We start from the raw sequence: 15462 nt of genomic DNA, 5'->3' as shown, positions 1-15462 counted from the left end.
CCCCCCCCAGTCCCTGGCCAGTGCTGGTCTCCTTTCTGCCTATGGTTTGCTCTAGGAACCACATGCCAGGGGAATCATGCAGAATTTGTTAAAGCAGGATTGTTTAACACATGTATCTTTATCTTGTACACAACTTAAACATTTCTGTTTTTCGTAAAGAGATGAAAGGTGCTTCAGGTGTGGTCCGGCCGTGCCAGGAGCGGGTGAGCGTTTCAGATGCCCCTTAACCTGGGAGACTAGTTTCCTCCCAGGCTCTGTCGGGAGTTCTCGGGGTGGACGTGTGGGAGAGGCATGTCTGTTTCTTTAAGCAGAAAGGACTCCGTCCTTTGCAGGGCTGCTTTTCCTCTTGACCTTGTCTCTCTGAGCGGTCAGAACCCTCTCGTGCCATTGTGTCCCTAGCAGTGGGGGAACGGTCGAGTGGCATGTGGCTTGTCCACTTGATAGGCTCCCCTGAACCATCACAAATGACGCTCACAAACTACTAGCTTAGGCAGATCTTTGTAGTGAAAAGAGCAGAATAAACGAGCATCTACTGAAGGAGAAAAACATTTTTTAAACCTGTGCATAGGAGAAAAAAAGATTACACCCAAATGTTTACAATGGCTAAGTCTTGCTTTTTTTTTTAATAATCAATTTCTTAAATTGGCTTCAGAGAGATGAAGGGAGGGAGGGAAAGAGAGAGAGGGGGGGAGAGAGACATCGATTGGTTGCCTCCCACACATGCCCCGACCAAGAATCAAACCTGCAACCTGGGTGTGTGCCCTGACTGGGAATCGAGCCGCCTACACCTTTTAGTGCACCTTTTAGTGACGCTCTAACCAGCTGAGCCACGCCAGCCAGGCTACAAAGGTTATGTTTTGAATGATAGAACTCGTTTCATTTTCCTAGACTTCCTACATTGACTCTGTGTAATGAATGAAGCGAATTTCAAAGCAGTTTTGTAAACTTAACTTTACAGAAGATTTTAATAAAAAGTGTATTGTGACACATTACTCAGGTTGTAAGAGGCTGGCCTGTGACTCACAGGGATATTCCAGAATGATGAAGAAAGACTTTTCTAGAAGAAAGGTGAATGAATTTGCTCAAGGGAAGCGGGAAGACATTGTAACTAGGAGCTCACTGTGTGACATGGGTGAACTGTGATGAGAAAGTAGATGAGGTGCGTGCCTGTGACAGCAATGACGAGCTCTAGCAGGCAGTAACCTAATGACCTTACTCTGTAATGACCTGATTTCCTTTGTTAAGAAGGAAACCAACAGTGCATCTGTCAAGAAACAGCAGGCTTGTTTGTCAAGAATCTGTTTAGAAAATATTAGCAAAGCCCGGCCAGCGTGGCTCAGTGGTTGAGCCTCAATCTATGAACCAGGCAGGAAGTCAGGGTTCAGTTCCTGGTCAGGGCATGTGTCCTGGTTGCGGGCTCGATCCCCAGTAGGGGGCACGCAGGAGGCAGCCAATCAACGATTCTCTCTTATCATTGATGTTTGTATCTCTCTCTCCCTCTCCTTTCCTCTCTGAAATCAATAAATAAAAATACTTTTTTGAAGAAAATATTAGCAGAGCAGAAATTGTATGAATACTTCCAGTGACCTTTGAGAGTGTGACCTCAAGAAACATGCTGAATTATTTGGGGTGGATTTACTAGAAACAGTCCAACTCGAGAGCCCTGGCAGTCTGAGACCAGGACACACCGTGTGTGAGGAATTGTTTCCTGTGAGGCAGAGGAGCCGGCTGCTACAGCAGCAGATCCTGCTGACTCTAGATTTGTGTGTGGATGGTGGTGGGTAGAGTAAGTACCAAGTTTGGGGCCGTAAGAGAAAGAAACAGGAGGTTTTCTGTGAGGTGTGCAACCAAGTCTGGGGCTTCAGTTTTTCCGTTCCCCCCACAGAGGACAAAACTGCCAAGGCCGAGGCTCTGCCGGCTGGAGATGGCACGCAGCTTCCCCCCGGACACCCGGCCCCCGCTCCAAGCCAGGGCGCTGCAAGCAAATGCCCCTTCCTGGCAGCCCAGATGAGCCAGCAGGGCAGCAGCGTGTTCCGCAAGGCCAGCCTGGAGCTGCAGGAGGACGTGCAGGAGATGCACGCCGTGAGGACAGGTAACCCCGCGCGCCCCGAGCCCGGGAAGCGGGAGATGCCGCATGGCTCTCTCGGACCCTCGGGTTCATTTACAAGCTGCTGTTGGGAGAACTTGTGTAAACACCTTCCCCTGCAGAGCCCAGGAGGAAGCTATGGAAAGAGGGGTGCATTGCGCAACGTGGGGTTTTCTGTTGGGGTGGGTTGTCCAGCTCTTACAGGAACTGCCTGGTTTCTGAGCACACCCGGCAGGCATGGCTGTTCCCACTCCCCTTTGTGTCTCCCCCTCGTCTGAGGGGATGAAAGGTAAAAACAGTGTCACTGCAGGACGTGATGGTCTCGGGACTCCCACGCTGTGTGTCTCGCTGATGGTTAGTGAGTGGCAACCTTCATCCCAGTGTGGCTTCTCCATGGAGCACCCACGGTCCCCGAAAAACGTCCCCAGCAGAAATGCTGCCTTTGGCTGGAATTGTTTTCTGCAGTGAAAACTGAGAGTAGGGTTGGGGGTGTGGTGGCTGGGGAAGACCTGTCAGCCAGCTAGAGAGCCTTGGCCTCAAACATTCGCTGAGGCTGGCTAGTGGCTCTGACTCTAGCCAATCAGTAGCCAAGGGGGAGCGAAGCTTCACACCCCCGTTACAGCTAACTGCGGTCACGATGGGCTTTGCCAGCCGTGGGAGACAACGTGTCCGGAAGGAATTGTGACTCGGAATTCAGTGGGGGTCCCCTTTGCCTCTGTTGCTTTCGTTACAGAGGTTGCCCAGGCCTCAGTGAACCCCAGTGTGATCAGCATGAAGACGCATGGAGGGGAGCCGAGTGGTTTGCTGAAGAACTTCCAGGACATAATGCGAAAGCAAAGGCCGGAAAGGGTGTCCCACCTGCTCCAGGATAACTTGCCGAAGTGTAAGTCTCACGCTCTTGCCTGATGCAGGAGAGTTTAGAACTTAAGCACGTATCACACTCAACCCCAAATCGCACGTGAGGTGGGGACTACAGCCGTGTCCCTGCTTGATGCCATAGTGAGTACAAGCCCTGCTGGCACCTGCCTTCTCTCAGCACCTGCATCCACACTGGCGCAGTGGCAAGCACTGGCCAGGCACAGTCTCCCGACAAGAATGTGCATCACTGGCCCATATGAACACATCACTCATTTGCCCAGCACCCCCCTTAGTGGCTGAGCCGGATGGGAACCCGGGTCTTCCAGCCAAGCCCAGATGTGCTTCCTAACCACCAGGCTCTGCTGTCTCTCGTTGGGTCTTTAGCTGTTTCCACTTTCCAGTACGATCGTTTCTTTGAGAAGAAAATCGATGAGAAAAAAAACGACCACACCTATCGTGTTTTCAAAACCGTGAACCGGAGGGCACAGCTCTTCCCCATGGCGGACGACTACTCGGACTCCGTCAGCAAGAAGCAGGTGTCGGTCTGGTGCAGCAACGACTACCTGGGCATGAGCCGCCACCCCCGGGTGTGCGGGGCGGTCATGTGAGTAGCCCTGGGCGTCCGGTCCCGCGGGCGGCGTTCGGTAGGACGCTGATGATTTATGGGGACTGGCTCTCCTGTGGGGGCGGGGCTGCAGCTGAAAGTGAAGTCCACAGCGAAGGACTGTCCTTAGCCTTTATTTATTTATTTTTTAAAATATATTTTATTGATTTTTTACAGAGAGGAAGGGAGAGGGAAAGAGAGTTAGAAACATCCACGAGAGAGAAACATCGATCAGCTGCCTCCTGCACACTCCCCACTGGGGATGTGCCCGCAACCAAGGTACATGCCCTTGACCGGAATCGAACCCGGGACCCTTGAGTCCGCAGGCCGATGCTCTATCCACTGAGCCAAACCGGTTAGGGCTGTCCTTAGCCTTTAAACGGCTACGGGGGACTCTTACACCTGACGTGCAGGCAGTTGTTGGGCCCCTTGGTGTGTGAAGTTCAAGTTTATGGGTTTGGCGTACACCTGTGTCCACTTCCTGCCACTTCAGAAAGACATTTAAAAGGCGTTGGCCCTGACCGGTTTCGCTCAGTGGATAGAGCATCAGCCTGCGGACTCAAGGGTCCCGGGTTCGGTTCCGGTCAAGTGCATGTACCTTGGTTGCGGGCACATCCCCAGTAGGGTGTGCAGGAGGCAGCTGATCGATGTTTCTCTCTCATCGATGTTTCTAACTCTCTATCCCTCTCCCTTCCTCTCTGTAAAAAATCAATAAAATATATTAAAAGCAAACAAAACAAACAAACAAAAAAAAGGCGTCGATCTCACTCGGGTCCTTCGGGAGGGTTGCTGTGGCCAGTGGCCCAGGGAGAGCTGCTCGCTGCCGGGAGCCCCTCTGAGGTTAGTGACGGCCCGTCCTGACGTCGCACGGCTGGTCTGCAGAGGCTGAGGGAGCCACGTCCAGGGCCCCTCTGCATCCTGATGCCGAGGCACAGCCAAGAAACCAGCCGGTGCTGAGTGCTCAGGGGACAGTTAGACGAACGCTGTGACCCCAGGAGGCAGCCTCACCTCTGGGACCTTCTCCCTCCGCATCTAGAGACGACGCTGGTAGAGAGTTCTGGGCCCAGGTTCACAGGGAGGGTTCCCAGAACAGGAGTTTGTCTCGTAGGCCCGGAGGGGACCGGTCGCCTCGTGTTCACAGGCAGGGGCGGGCTTATGTGCTGTCCGCCTGCTTTTGAAGGGACACCTTGAAGCAGCATGGTGCCGGCGCCGGGGGCACGAGGAACATCTCTGGAACCAGCAAGTTCCACGTGGACCTGGAGCAGGAACTGGCCGACCTCCACGGGAAAGACGCGGCCCTCTTGTTTTCTTCCTGCTTCGTGGCCAACGACTCGACCCTCTTCACCCTGGCTAAGATGATGCCCGGTAAGGGAGCCCTGGTCCCTGCTTTCTGTGGTTTCCGTTTCCCGTGGTCAGCTGCAGTCCAAAACTATTACATGGAAAGTTCCAGAAACAAGTGAATCACAGGTTTTCCACTGGGTGTAACTGAGTTGTGTGATGCAATCTCCGGAGTCCTGCTCCGTCCCACCTGGGCCCTGACTCATCCCTCTGGCCAGGTCTCCCGCTGCACCGCTCCCCGCAGCTAGTCACTGAGCCGCGGCGTCTCAGTCATCAGATTCGCTGTCACGATAGGTGGTGTTGTGTTGAAGTCTCCCTTACCTACTAATAACGGCTCCCTTAAGTGACGAGGGGAAAGTTCTTAAGAAAAAAAGTTGTATGGTGAGGTGGCTAAGGTCTGTAAGAAAGAATTCTGCCCCTGAGATTGCACAGTGTGTGAATTAAACTCGAGCGGAGGTGTGTACGTCCAGGAGAAGCAGTACTGTGCGGCTCAGTCCTGCCGGTGGTTCCGGCTCCCCCGGGGGTCTTGGAACATGGCCCCTGCGGGCAGCGGGTTAGTGTGAGAGGAATGTTGACAACAAAGAGGCTTAACAGCACCAGTTACGAGGAGTGGCACGCCTGGGGCATTTGTTCTTGATTTGGGCGTGAGTGCTGGCTCGCATTCTAAGTTCCAGCCGAACGTGACCCCAGCGAAGGGTCAGATTGCAAGGGCTTGTCCAAAGCTCATTGCTCCAGATGCGCTTTGTGTTCTACGAAAATCCCGTGGGAGATTCTAATTGTTTGGAGCGAGGCAGCCAGATTTAAAAGCAGGTTAATTGCCTGCTGCAGGGCGACCTGCACCTGTGGGTCTTCTCAAAGGAGAGCCCTAGTCAGGAATTTTGCAGGAAGAAACAGGCTCGCAGTGGCTTTCTCCTACGGGGCGGAAGCAGCGTTTTCTGTGCAGTTGGTTGTCCCTGACTGTTTAGGAAGTAACTTGTCTTCGGTGCAGATGGCAATAAATAAACATTTTTTTGTCTGTGTCAGGCTGTGAGATTTACTCTGATTCTGGGAACCACGCCTCCATGATCCAAGGGATTCGGAACAGCCGGGTGCCAAAGTACGTCTTCCGCCACAATGACGTCGGCCACCTCAGGGAGCTGCTGCAGAGGTCCGACCCCCAGGTCCCCAAGATCGTAGCGTTCGAAACCGTCCACTCCATGGACGGTGAGTCTGCGCAGGGCCAGTCTGCAACCTGAACTGAAGAACTGGCTTGAACTCTTTCTTCTTGTCTTTTTTTTGAACTCTTTAAAAGTGTCTTTATTTTGGCTTTGTAATTTCTTTTCTTTGACCTGTCTGCTAGGGTTTGTGATTGGTGGACATTGGATAGATTTGGGTAAAGGTAGAGTTCCTACTCTAGCTTTTACTCGGCTCTAAGACCCCAAGTCCACCTGGAGACGGGGAAGTGTTAATGATAATACCTGGGACATGTCGTTAGTCCCGGCTGACTCACCGGGACAGAAGGCGGAGGCGCAAGCCCTCAGCGTGGTCTGTGTCCCCGCAGGCGCGGTGTGCCCGCTGGAAGAGCTGTGTGACGTGGCCCATGAGTTCGGGGCGATCACCTTCGTGGACGAGGTCCATGCGGTGGGGCTGTACGGGGCCCAAGGCGGAGGGATTGGCGACCGGGACGGAGTTATGCCAAAGATGGACATCATTTCTGGAACACTCGGTACGTGCTCTGTGCGCCCTGCAGTCTGCATTGAGCACCACTGTCCCAGCGAGTCCACGGCGGGCTGGCCTGACGGGGCCAGGCGGGGAGCGTAGGAAGCCTGGGCCACTTTTGGGGTGAGTTTTTGTTTTCTCAGTGAGGGGCTGGCGCAGCCTAGCAGAACCCCTCGGAGCTGGAGGCCTGGCTTCCAGGATCAAAGTAAATCTCACAGCCGGAACGACAGAAGTGTCTGAGCCCATCCAGACAGCCATGGCTCTCGCCACCCCGTCCGCAACCTGCACTGTGCGCCTCCGACTGTCCCCTGGGTCAGAGAACTAGAATCCCAGTGCTGGTGTCCGAGCGGCTGTAGGACCAGAGGTTCGGTGTCGTGGTGCTGAGCTCTGTGCCACATGCCTGCCATGTGGGGACCAGTCACCTCACAGCTCCCCCTCCTCGAGAGGCAGGGTCTCCTGGGGCCAGACTCGGTGTAAGTCCTGTGTGCACGGCTCACTCGCTGTGTGACCTCGGGCGCAGTTAGCCGTCCGAGCCTCAGCGTCCACAGTAGGACAGTGAGAACAGCCCCTCCCTCTGGTTCTGTGGAGAAGGTAAAGGAACCGTGTGGAAACAGTTACTGTGGACATTCTCTTTGCCGATGAGGCGCTGAAGAGATGGAAATGTAAATCATAAATTTGAGGATTTCAAGTTAGTAAGGCACTTGGAGGCCCAAGTAGCAGTCGTGGAGGAGCAAGGACCCCAGGCGACCCAGGCAGACCCTGGGCAGGCCCACCGGCGAGCAGGGCCCCCCTCCCGGAGAAAGCCCTGGTTCACGTGTCCTAACCCGCAGCTCTTCCTTCAGCTGAGAGATGGGAAAGCATTTCCCAGGAAGAGCTTAAGCCACCCAGCCCTGCAGGGGGTCCCAGCAAGAATGTTAATTACAGAGCAGAGTGAATGGTGAGGGCTCAGGGAAAGAGCTGGGGATCCTGAAACCTGAGAACAGGTTACATAAAGGGACTTAGGGGATGAAAGATGAGGCTGGCCCCAGATCACCCCACCCCCCACGGGTTCTGAGTTTTCATGTTTATCTGGTAAATAAATGCTGATTGTCAGTTTTGTGTTTACTTAAGTAGGAAATAATACGGGTCCCACCAAAACAATGACGCCTTCGCTGGGTGACAGTCCCACCTCCAGGGTGATGCTCACAGGGAGAGGTCGTTCCAGAGCGCACGCACAGGGGAGGGCAGGGAGCCGGCGAGCCAGGCTGCAGTGTGTTGTGCGGGCCCTGGGACCAGGTGCCACTGTGGGGTTCAGGCCCTGGGACCAGGTGCCAGGGTGGCACAGACTGTGGGCAGGACCTTTCCCGGTTTCCTCAGTTCTTCCCTTTGGGAGGTGGGTGGACGTCCTCTCCTTCAGTCTTAGGCCCAATGAAGGAGGTAGAAGCAGGCGCCCGCGGCTCCAGCGCCCTGCTGCGCACCCAGGGCCGCTGCCTAGTGGACTGATAGCCTGTGTCTCCGGTCTCCTCGCAGGCAAGGCCTTCGGCTGCGTGGGCGGGTACATCGCCAGCACCAGCGCCTTGATCGACACCGTGCGCTCCTACGCTGCCGGCTTCATCTTCACCACCTCCCTGCCGCCCATGCTGCTGGCCGGGGCCCTGGAGTCCGTGCGCATCCTCAAGAGCGCCGAGGGGCGGGCGCTGCGCCGCCAGCACCAGCGCAACGTCAAGCTGCTGCGGCAGATGCTCATGGACGCCGGCCTGCCCGTGGTGCACTGCCCCAGCCACATCATCCCTGTCCGGGTAATGGCGGCGGGTGGGCCGCGGGGCTGTGCTCCCCGGGCTGAGACGCTGGGTTCTCGCCTCCTGAGCTGGGGTGGGCGGCGGCGGCGGCCGGGACAGCAGTGGTCCCTTCTCCGAGCACTGGCCCTGACCCCGGGAGCCAGAGCTCGCTAGCTTTGACATGTGGCTTCCTGTTCAGTAACGCTGCTGGTGTCACAGGGAGTCGTGTAGTTAACGCAGTGGCGTGCCCCACGCTGCCTTCACCCCCAGGTGTGCACATCTGCTGTGGGCCAGCTGGCGACACCCGTGGTAGACGCTGCCCCACCCACCTGGGAGACCACTGAGAGCACCCCTCATGGTGCGGGTCTGTGTGGGGTCGGGCGGTGCACTGCCTCCCCGCTGGCCATGCTGCTCGAACCTGTGCCCCACGGTGCGGGCTCATTAGACGCTCCACTAAGAGGGAGTCCATCTGCTCTGACCTCACCTCCTGTCATCAACGCAGGTGGCAGATGCTGCTAAAAACACCGAGGTCTGTGACGAGCTCATGAGCAGACACAACATCTACGTGCAAGCCATCAACTACCCCACGGTGCCCCGCGGGGAGGAGTTGCTGCGGATCGCCCCCACCCCGCACCACACCCCCCAGATGATGGACTACTTCCTGGGTGAGTGCGGACAGCCCCCCGCAGAGCGCACCAAGTCACAGCGCGCTCAGGTAGCCCCAAACGGAACGACACTGGGTGTTTGAGTCACTCAGGCTGCAGAGTCGTTTCGGAAGCTCTGAGGGAGCCTGCTGGTCCCCCAGGGGGTCCACTGCCCCTTGTTGGTGGTGTCCTGGGAGGGGAGAGGCCTCAAAGGCGGGGCCTGTTCTGGCTCCTGAGTCTGGCTTCGCGCTCTCCTCCCCGAGGGTGTGTGGTCCCAGAGCCAGCTGCACACCTGGCCACCCCACACCTACCCCTCTGATAAGAGTGGGGATTCCAACACGCTACTCAGAAGGGTGTGCAGCTTAAAACGTATGAATTGCTTATTTCTGGGATTTCCCGTGTAATATTCTCAGGCCACGGTTGACCACAGGTAACATACTGGAAAGTGAAACTGAGGGTCAGGGAGGGTACTATGCGCCGTCACCGCTGTCTGATTCCAGAATGTTCACCACCCCAGAGAGAAACCCACAGCCACTAGTGGCCACTCCCACCTTCTCTGTGACCCCATCCGCTGCCTGTGTCTGGACTTCCTGTGCTGGAGTCACTGGGTCCATGACCTGGCTTCCTCGCAGTGTTTGCAGGGCCCTTCCAGGCCGTAGCGGAGTCAGGCTCCGTTTCTCTTTATTACCAAGCCGTCTTCCTTGGACGATGGACCACATTCGCCTGTCAATTGATGGGCATTTAGGTTCCACTCTCTGACTCTTCAGAAAAGAACGCTGCTGTGGACATCCGTGTCCAAGTTTTTGGATGGAGCTCTTTTCCTTTCTCTGGGGTATAGATTCCTCTTAATCCTTAACTGTCTGCTCACAGAGTGTCTGCTGGCCACGTGGAAGCGCGTGGGGCTGGACCTGAAACCACATTCCTCGGCCGAGTGCAACTTCTGCAGGAGGCCGCTGCACTTCGAGGTGATGAGCGAGCGCGAGCGATCCTACTTCTCCGGCCTGAGCAAGCTGGTCTCCGCGCAGGCCTGAGTGTCCTGAGCCCGGCCCGCTGCCCGCCGTCCCTCCCACATAGCCTCCAGTGTCGTCTGTCTGCGTGGACTAAATTATTAAATTTTAATCTATAGCGAAGGCACAGTCCTGAAAATAAATTCTTGTTTACGTGCTGGGTCCCCCTGTGTTTGGCTGCAGATTCAAAAAGTCATTTTCTTTTCCTTGAAGTTTGGTGTGTGTTGCTGAGATTTATAAAATGTATGAAAACACATCCTCTGGTAACGGCTTCAAACCTGCGGCAACGGTGGGGCCTCCCGTCGGCTCGAGCCCGGCTGCCTCTGAAAGCCGCTGCGTGGTGACTCATGCCCCGCAGCCCACGGCTCTGACAGCACCGCAGTGACATTTCACTTGCAGTTTCTCATCTCCAGTCTTAACGGGGGCAGCGCCGCCCAGCGACCCGCCGAAGCCGCCCGCTTCCCTTTCCCTTCAGCCGCTGCCTCCACTCACTTCCCTGGGAAAGTGGGGCTGGAGGCCACGCTGTGCTCCGCACCCTGACTTCCCTCCTGTCCTGGGCCCACTGCTGCTTGCACATTCCTGGGACCAGCTCTGTCTTCTCCATGAATTGCTCCCCATCCTGCTCAGCCCCGTGGCCTGCATCAGACTTTGTCACTGCCTTAGAGTAACCAAACTCCTGACCTGAGGAGTGAGTGGGTGAAGATGGACATATGGACAGCGGACTATTAATGCAGCCACAAAACACACAAAACACGGCACTGCCACATGCTACTACCCGCGTCATGAGAGTTTCATGCTAATCAAGTCGGGCGGAAAGGACGAGAACCACATGGTTCCACTTACTGAGGGACGTAAAGCAACAAGAGGAGAAACGCAGCAGCTCGGTGGTTACCGGGGTGAGGGCAGGATGAGGGGGGTCGGATCCAGGTGATGAGGAGCCAGGACGAAGGAGCCGGGACTTGGGGTGTTGAGTGTGCACCGTGGTTCACAGAGGCACAGTGCACACCCGAAAGTGATATGCCAACCAACGTCACCCTGACAATTAAGATGGGTCCCTTCCAGCTGTGGCCCTGCCCTTTTCTGCTGGTCCCCCCCTTGGTCTTTGGTCCCTGTCCCCCATGGTGCCGCTCCCTCGGCACCTCGCTGCTGTGGCCGGTCCGTTTGCCTGCCGTGGGCTCTCCCAGTGGTATTGGAGGTGGCTGTCCTCAGCCCTTCTCTCCCCTGGGCTTCCAGGCCACTGATTCCTATTCTCCTCCTCCTCTACCTGCACTTAACCCTGCCCGCCCCCCAACATGGTCTCCCCCCGCCGTCCAACACCTGCGCCACCAGGTCAGAGGGCACCTGGGTCTGCCGCTCCTCCCCCATCTGTCATCTGCCCGTCACTCTGACCTTGTGTGGAAGTGGGTCCCTCATGTGAGGCTCTTGGCCAGTTCCACCTCCCACATACGTCTGGGGCCAGGCCACCCCGGCACCCCCACGGCTACCACGGCTCACGCCGCCATCATCCTGACACCTGCCCGGCCTCGACCCCACAGAGCTGCCTGAGAGCTTCTCTGGTGGTGGTGGTGGTTTTCTTGTTAATCCTCACCCAAGGACATTTTTCCATTGATTTTTAGAGAGAGTGGAAGAGAACGGGGAAAGACAGAGCGAAACATCGGTGTGAGAGAAACACATCGATCGGTTGCCTCCTACACGAGCCCCGACAGGACCTGGCCGGGGAGGAGCCGGCAACTGAGGGACGTGCCCTTGACCAGAATTGAACCCAGGACCTTTGGGTCTATAGGCCGACGCTCTATCCACTGAGCCAAACCGGCTGGGGCCCGAGAGCTTTGCATGTGAATCACGTCATGTCATGTCCCTCCCTGCAGAGCAGCGTCCTGGGTCCCGGCTGCCCTCAGTGACACGCTTCCTCACGCAGCTGACGGTGATCTGGGGTCCCAGCCGCATCGCCCTCCCACCTCATTTCTTCCTCTGCGTCACCTGTGGGCGGGCACCCTGAGCCTCGAAAACCCCAGGAGGGTTTCTGGCGCCCGGACTGGGGGTAGCCACTGTTTCTCTGCCCGGGTTTCCTACCCCGGGTCATGGTGGGGCTGCCTCTTCACACACGACAAGGGGCCTGAGGACACCTGGCCCGGCCCCCGTCCTCAGCTGGGACCCCAGGAAGCCTCGTGGGTTCTGCCATCACCTGGCCTCCAGCCACCCACGCACCTTCCAGGCACAGTTACTACCCAGGGACCCTCCCCGGTGGCCAGCACGGCACTGCACGGAGGAGGCACTGAGCCAGCGTGTGCGAGTGAATGGAGGGGGCAGCCTGGGCCCACGTGGTGTAACAGAACACAGACTCAACAACAGACACGGATTCCTCACCGTTCTGGAGGCTGGGGGTCCCAGGCCCAGGGGCGGCCCCCTCGGCTCCTGGTGAGCTCTCCTGGCTTGTCCGCGGCCGCCTTCTCGCTGTGGATTGAATTCACGCGGCCTCTCCTCCGCACGTGGGCGGCGGGGAGATCTCTGCCTCTTCTCGCGAGGCCACTGGTCCCTCGTGAGGGTCCCGCTCCATGCCCTCGTCTAACTCCCTCCAAAGGCCTCACCGCAAACGCCATCACACTGGGGTTAGGGCTTCGACATACGAATTTGGGGGGACCGGCTAGGACCCGAGAGCTTTGAGTCTGAGTCACATCACGTCCCTCCCTGCAGAGCACGGCCCTGGGGTCCCAGCTGCACTCAGTTACACGCTTCCTCACGCAGCTGATTCCATAGCCGCCTGAGGAAGAGGCCAGGTGATGCCAAAGGACCTCTCGGCTGGGCTCCGCTCTTGGCTCCGGAAAGGGGCGCTGTGCTGGCGCCCCACCCGAGGGCTGGGTGGGGACACATGCACCTCTCAGCCCCGCTCTGGTCCCTCAGATGGAGCCGCACACCCAGGCCGGGCCCCGCATAGCGACTCCCTAGGCATTTCTCTCTGCTCGGGAAGCCACCCCACGGAGCTCTCAGTGTTCCCAGGGTCTCGCGGTCCCACGCCCGCCACTCCCTCGGGCCGGTTCCTTCCCGTGGGACTCGTCCTCTGGCGTGGCCCCCAGGTCTCTGAAGGCTTAGCAAGACCCGCGTCCTCCTCACAAGACTCAGAGCCCGCGGGGCCCACGGCCGTCAGCTGGACTCTTCTCCTCGCTGCTGCTGGGGCTACAGAGGCTGAGGGAATGGCCCAGGAAGGGGTGGGATTTGTGACCCGCGTGACAACGAGAAGCTCGGCTCCTGAGAAGAACTCCTGTGGCCCTCACTGGGTCGCTCAGTGGTTAGAGCTCCGGTTCTCGGACTGAAGGGTCCCAGATTCAATTCCCAGGCAACCAATGGATGTGTCTCTCTCACATCGATGTTTCGCTCTCTCCGTGTCTCCCCCTCCCTTCCACTCTCTCTAAAAATCAACGGGAAAATATCCGCAGGTGAGGCTTAAGCAATGAAAAAAGAGCTCATGTGAACACGAATGACGTCATGGAAGTTTTCCAAGAACCTTTAGAAGCCTCCGGCATTTCCCCTGGAGGGGAAGGGTGGGGTGCAGTTTCAAATCTTAGCAGGTGGCACTTCCTCTCAGGGTTCCTGTCTCCTGCCCACACCTCTGCAAGTCTAGTGCTCCCTGCTCCCCAGTTGCAAAACCTAGGAGGCCACGCCTGTGTCTGCAGGTACCCGGCCCTGCTCCCGGCTCCCCGTGCCTCTGAGTCAACCACCTGTCTCTGATCCCTGTTCAGTGCTGGGGGTGGGGGTGGGGGGTCCCTGGCTCGGGAGGCTCAATCTCTGGGTGGAGTGAGGAAATAGCAAAGACACCTGAGCCCCTTACCTAGTAATGAGGACCCAGGAGGGCCTGCTAGGTTTATCAGACGTTCACACACCTTACCACGAATCCTGATCATGCTGTGGCCAGCCCCATTTACAGATGAGCAAACTGAGGCTCCACATGGGAGTTCAGACCTGCCCAAGATCGCCCACCTGGCAGTGCTGGTCACTGGGAGCCTGGGTGGGGGGAGGTTCCACCTGGGATGGCCGAGGGCAGACTCAGCTGTTCGGAGAGGCAGGCAAATTGTGCTTCCCGCAGGCAGGGCCTGCTTCCTGCCCGGATCCCGGAGCCGCTCAGCAGGGGCCTCCCCAGCCGCCAGCCCGCCCGCCCTGGGGCAGGATAGTTCTTGTTTCCTCTTCCCCCAGGCGCCTGCCCAGACCAGAGCCCAGGGAGTGCGGGCGCTGGCCTTCACCTGCTCCTCCGGAAGCTGAGGTGTCAGCCGCCGGACAGGGCAGAGCCCACGTGGGGCTCCTGGGGGTGGGTCTGATCCTCTTCTCTCCTTCAGCAAGCGGAGAACAGGGCACCAGCCCAGGCAGCAGCCCCTGCGCCCAGGTCAGAAAGAGGAGGGTGGCCCACATCCTCTCCCAGCTGTGAGGGCAGAGCGGCCCGCCCACCCCAGGGCTGCCCACAGTCAGTCAGGCTGCCCACAGTCAGGCTGCAAGGTTAGCCAAGGCTGCGGCCAGCTCAGCCTTCCCCGTGGGGCCCCGAGCAGCCGTGCCGACCCACGCTGGCCGGGGCCAGTCAAGCTGGTTCCACTCTGCCGCCCGGGCCCGGCTCCCAGCCGGGCGGCCTGCGTCTCTGCGCCCAAACCGCAGGTTTGGTTGTGGGGACGAGGAGGCAGCTGGCCAGGACGAAGCGCCCAATGGCTCCAGGCCTGACCTGACCCATGGCTCTCGTGTGCGCGCAGTAGGGACCCTGGCTGTTGGGGCTCCCTGTGGTGTCCCAAAATTCACACACACACACACGCACACGTGCGCGCACACACACACATACATACGCACACACGCATGCACGCACACGCACGCACACACACGCGCTGCACACTCCATTCTGACCCCATGTGGCTGCGTCTCCGTCTCCGCTGTGAGGCAGGGTCCGGGGAGGGCCCAGCTTTGGCGACAGGTGGAGGCTCACCTCGCTGTCCCCTTGGTGCCAGAACAGAGGCCCAGACGTGCTCCAGGGGAAGCAGAAAGGGGTGGGCGGTGAGCTCCCTCTGGAACCCTCTGTGGCTCCCTGCTCCTGGGGCTGCTGCTGCGGGATATCCCGCCGGCCTTCCTCTCCCAACCTGGGCAGCCACGCCGGGCACAGCACAGGCATGGCCAGCAGAGGGCGCAGTCGCCCCTCTGAACTCACCACGGGGCTTTCCCCACCATCCATCCCCTGGGACCCGGGCTGCTGGGGGCAAGAAATGAAGCAGGCGAGGGAGACAGACCCTGAGGCCAATATACCACCGAGGCGGCTGGCACTGCTGGGACGCAGAGGAGGGGGCCCAGCCTGCTCCTGGGAAGACCAAGACCACGCTCCCGTGCCCACTTCGGCAGCACACGTACTGAAATCCGAAGGATACAGAGCAGATTAGCATGGCCCCTGTGCAAGGATGACACGCAAATTCGTGAAGCGTTCCATTTTTTTTTAAAAAAAGACCAC

General features: G+C 58.0%; 1 protein-coding gene across 1 annotated transcript in view; it reads left to right on the top strand.

Annotated features, from left to right (window-relative positions):
- The window catches only part of ALAS1 (5'-aminolevulinate synthase 1), an 11122-nt gene extending 966 nt beyond the window's left edge, over window positions 1-10156 (top strand). Inside the window, exons 2-10 of the mRNA XM_005881892.2 lie at window positions 1886-2092; window positions 2820-2969; window positions 3329-3548; window positions 4729-4913; window positions 5910-6089; window positions 6427-6591; window positions 8094-8362; window positions 8844-9006; window positions 9856-10156. Coding sequence (XP_005881954.2) covers window positions 1886-2092; window positions 2820-2969; window positions 3329-3548; window positions 4729-4913; window positions 5910-6089; window positions 6427-6591; window positions 8094-8362; window positions 8844-9006; window positions 9856-10016 — 1700 coding nt within the window. The 3' untranslated portion in view covers window positions 10017-10156. The remainder of the gene's footprint in view (window positions 1-1885; window positions 2093-2819; window positions 2970-3328; window positions 3549-4728; window positions 4914-5909; window positions 6090-6426; window positions 6592-8093; window positions 8363-8843; window positions 9007-9855) is intronic.
- The last annotated feature ends 5306 nt before the right edge of the window (window positions 10157-15462 follow it).

This window comes from Myotis brandtii, unplaced genomic scaffold (genome assembly GCF_000412655.1).
Source record: "Myotis brandtii unplaced genomic scaffold, ASM41265v1 scaffold693, whole genome shotgun sequence".
NCBI lineage: Eukaryota > Metazoa > Chordata > Mammalia > Chiroptera > Vespertilionidae > Myotis > Myotis brandtii.
Note: the sequence above shows the minus strand (reverse complement) of the source record. Positions and strands in the feature narration are given on the sequence as shown.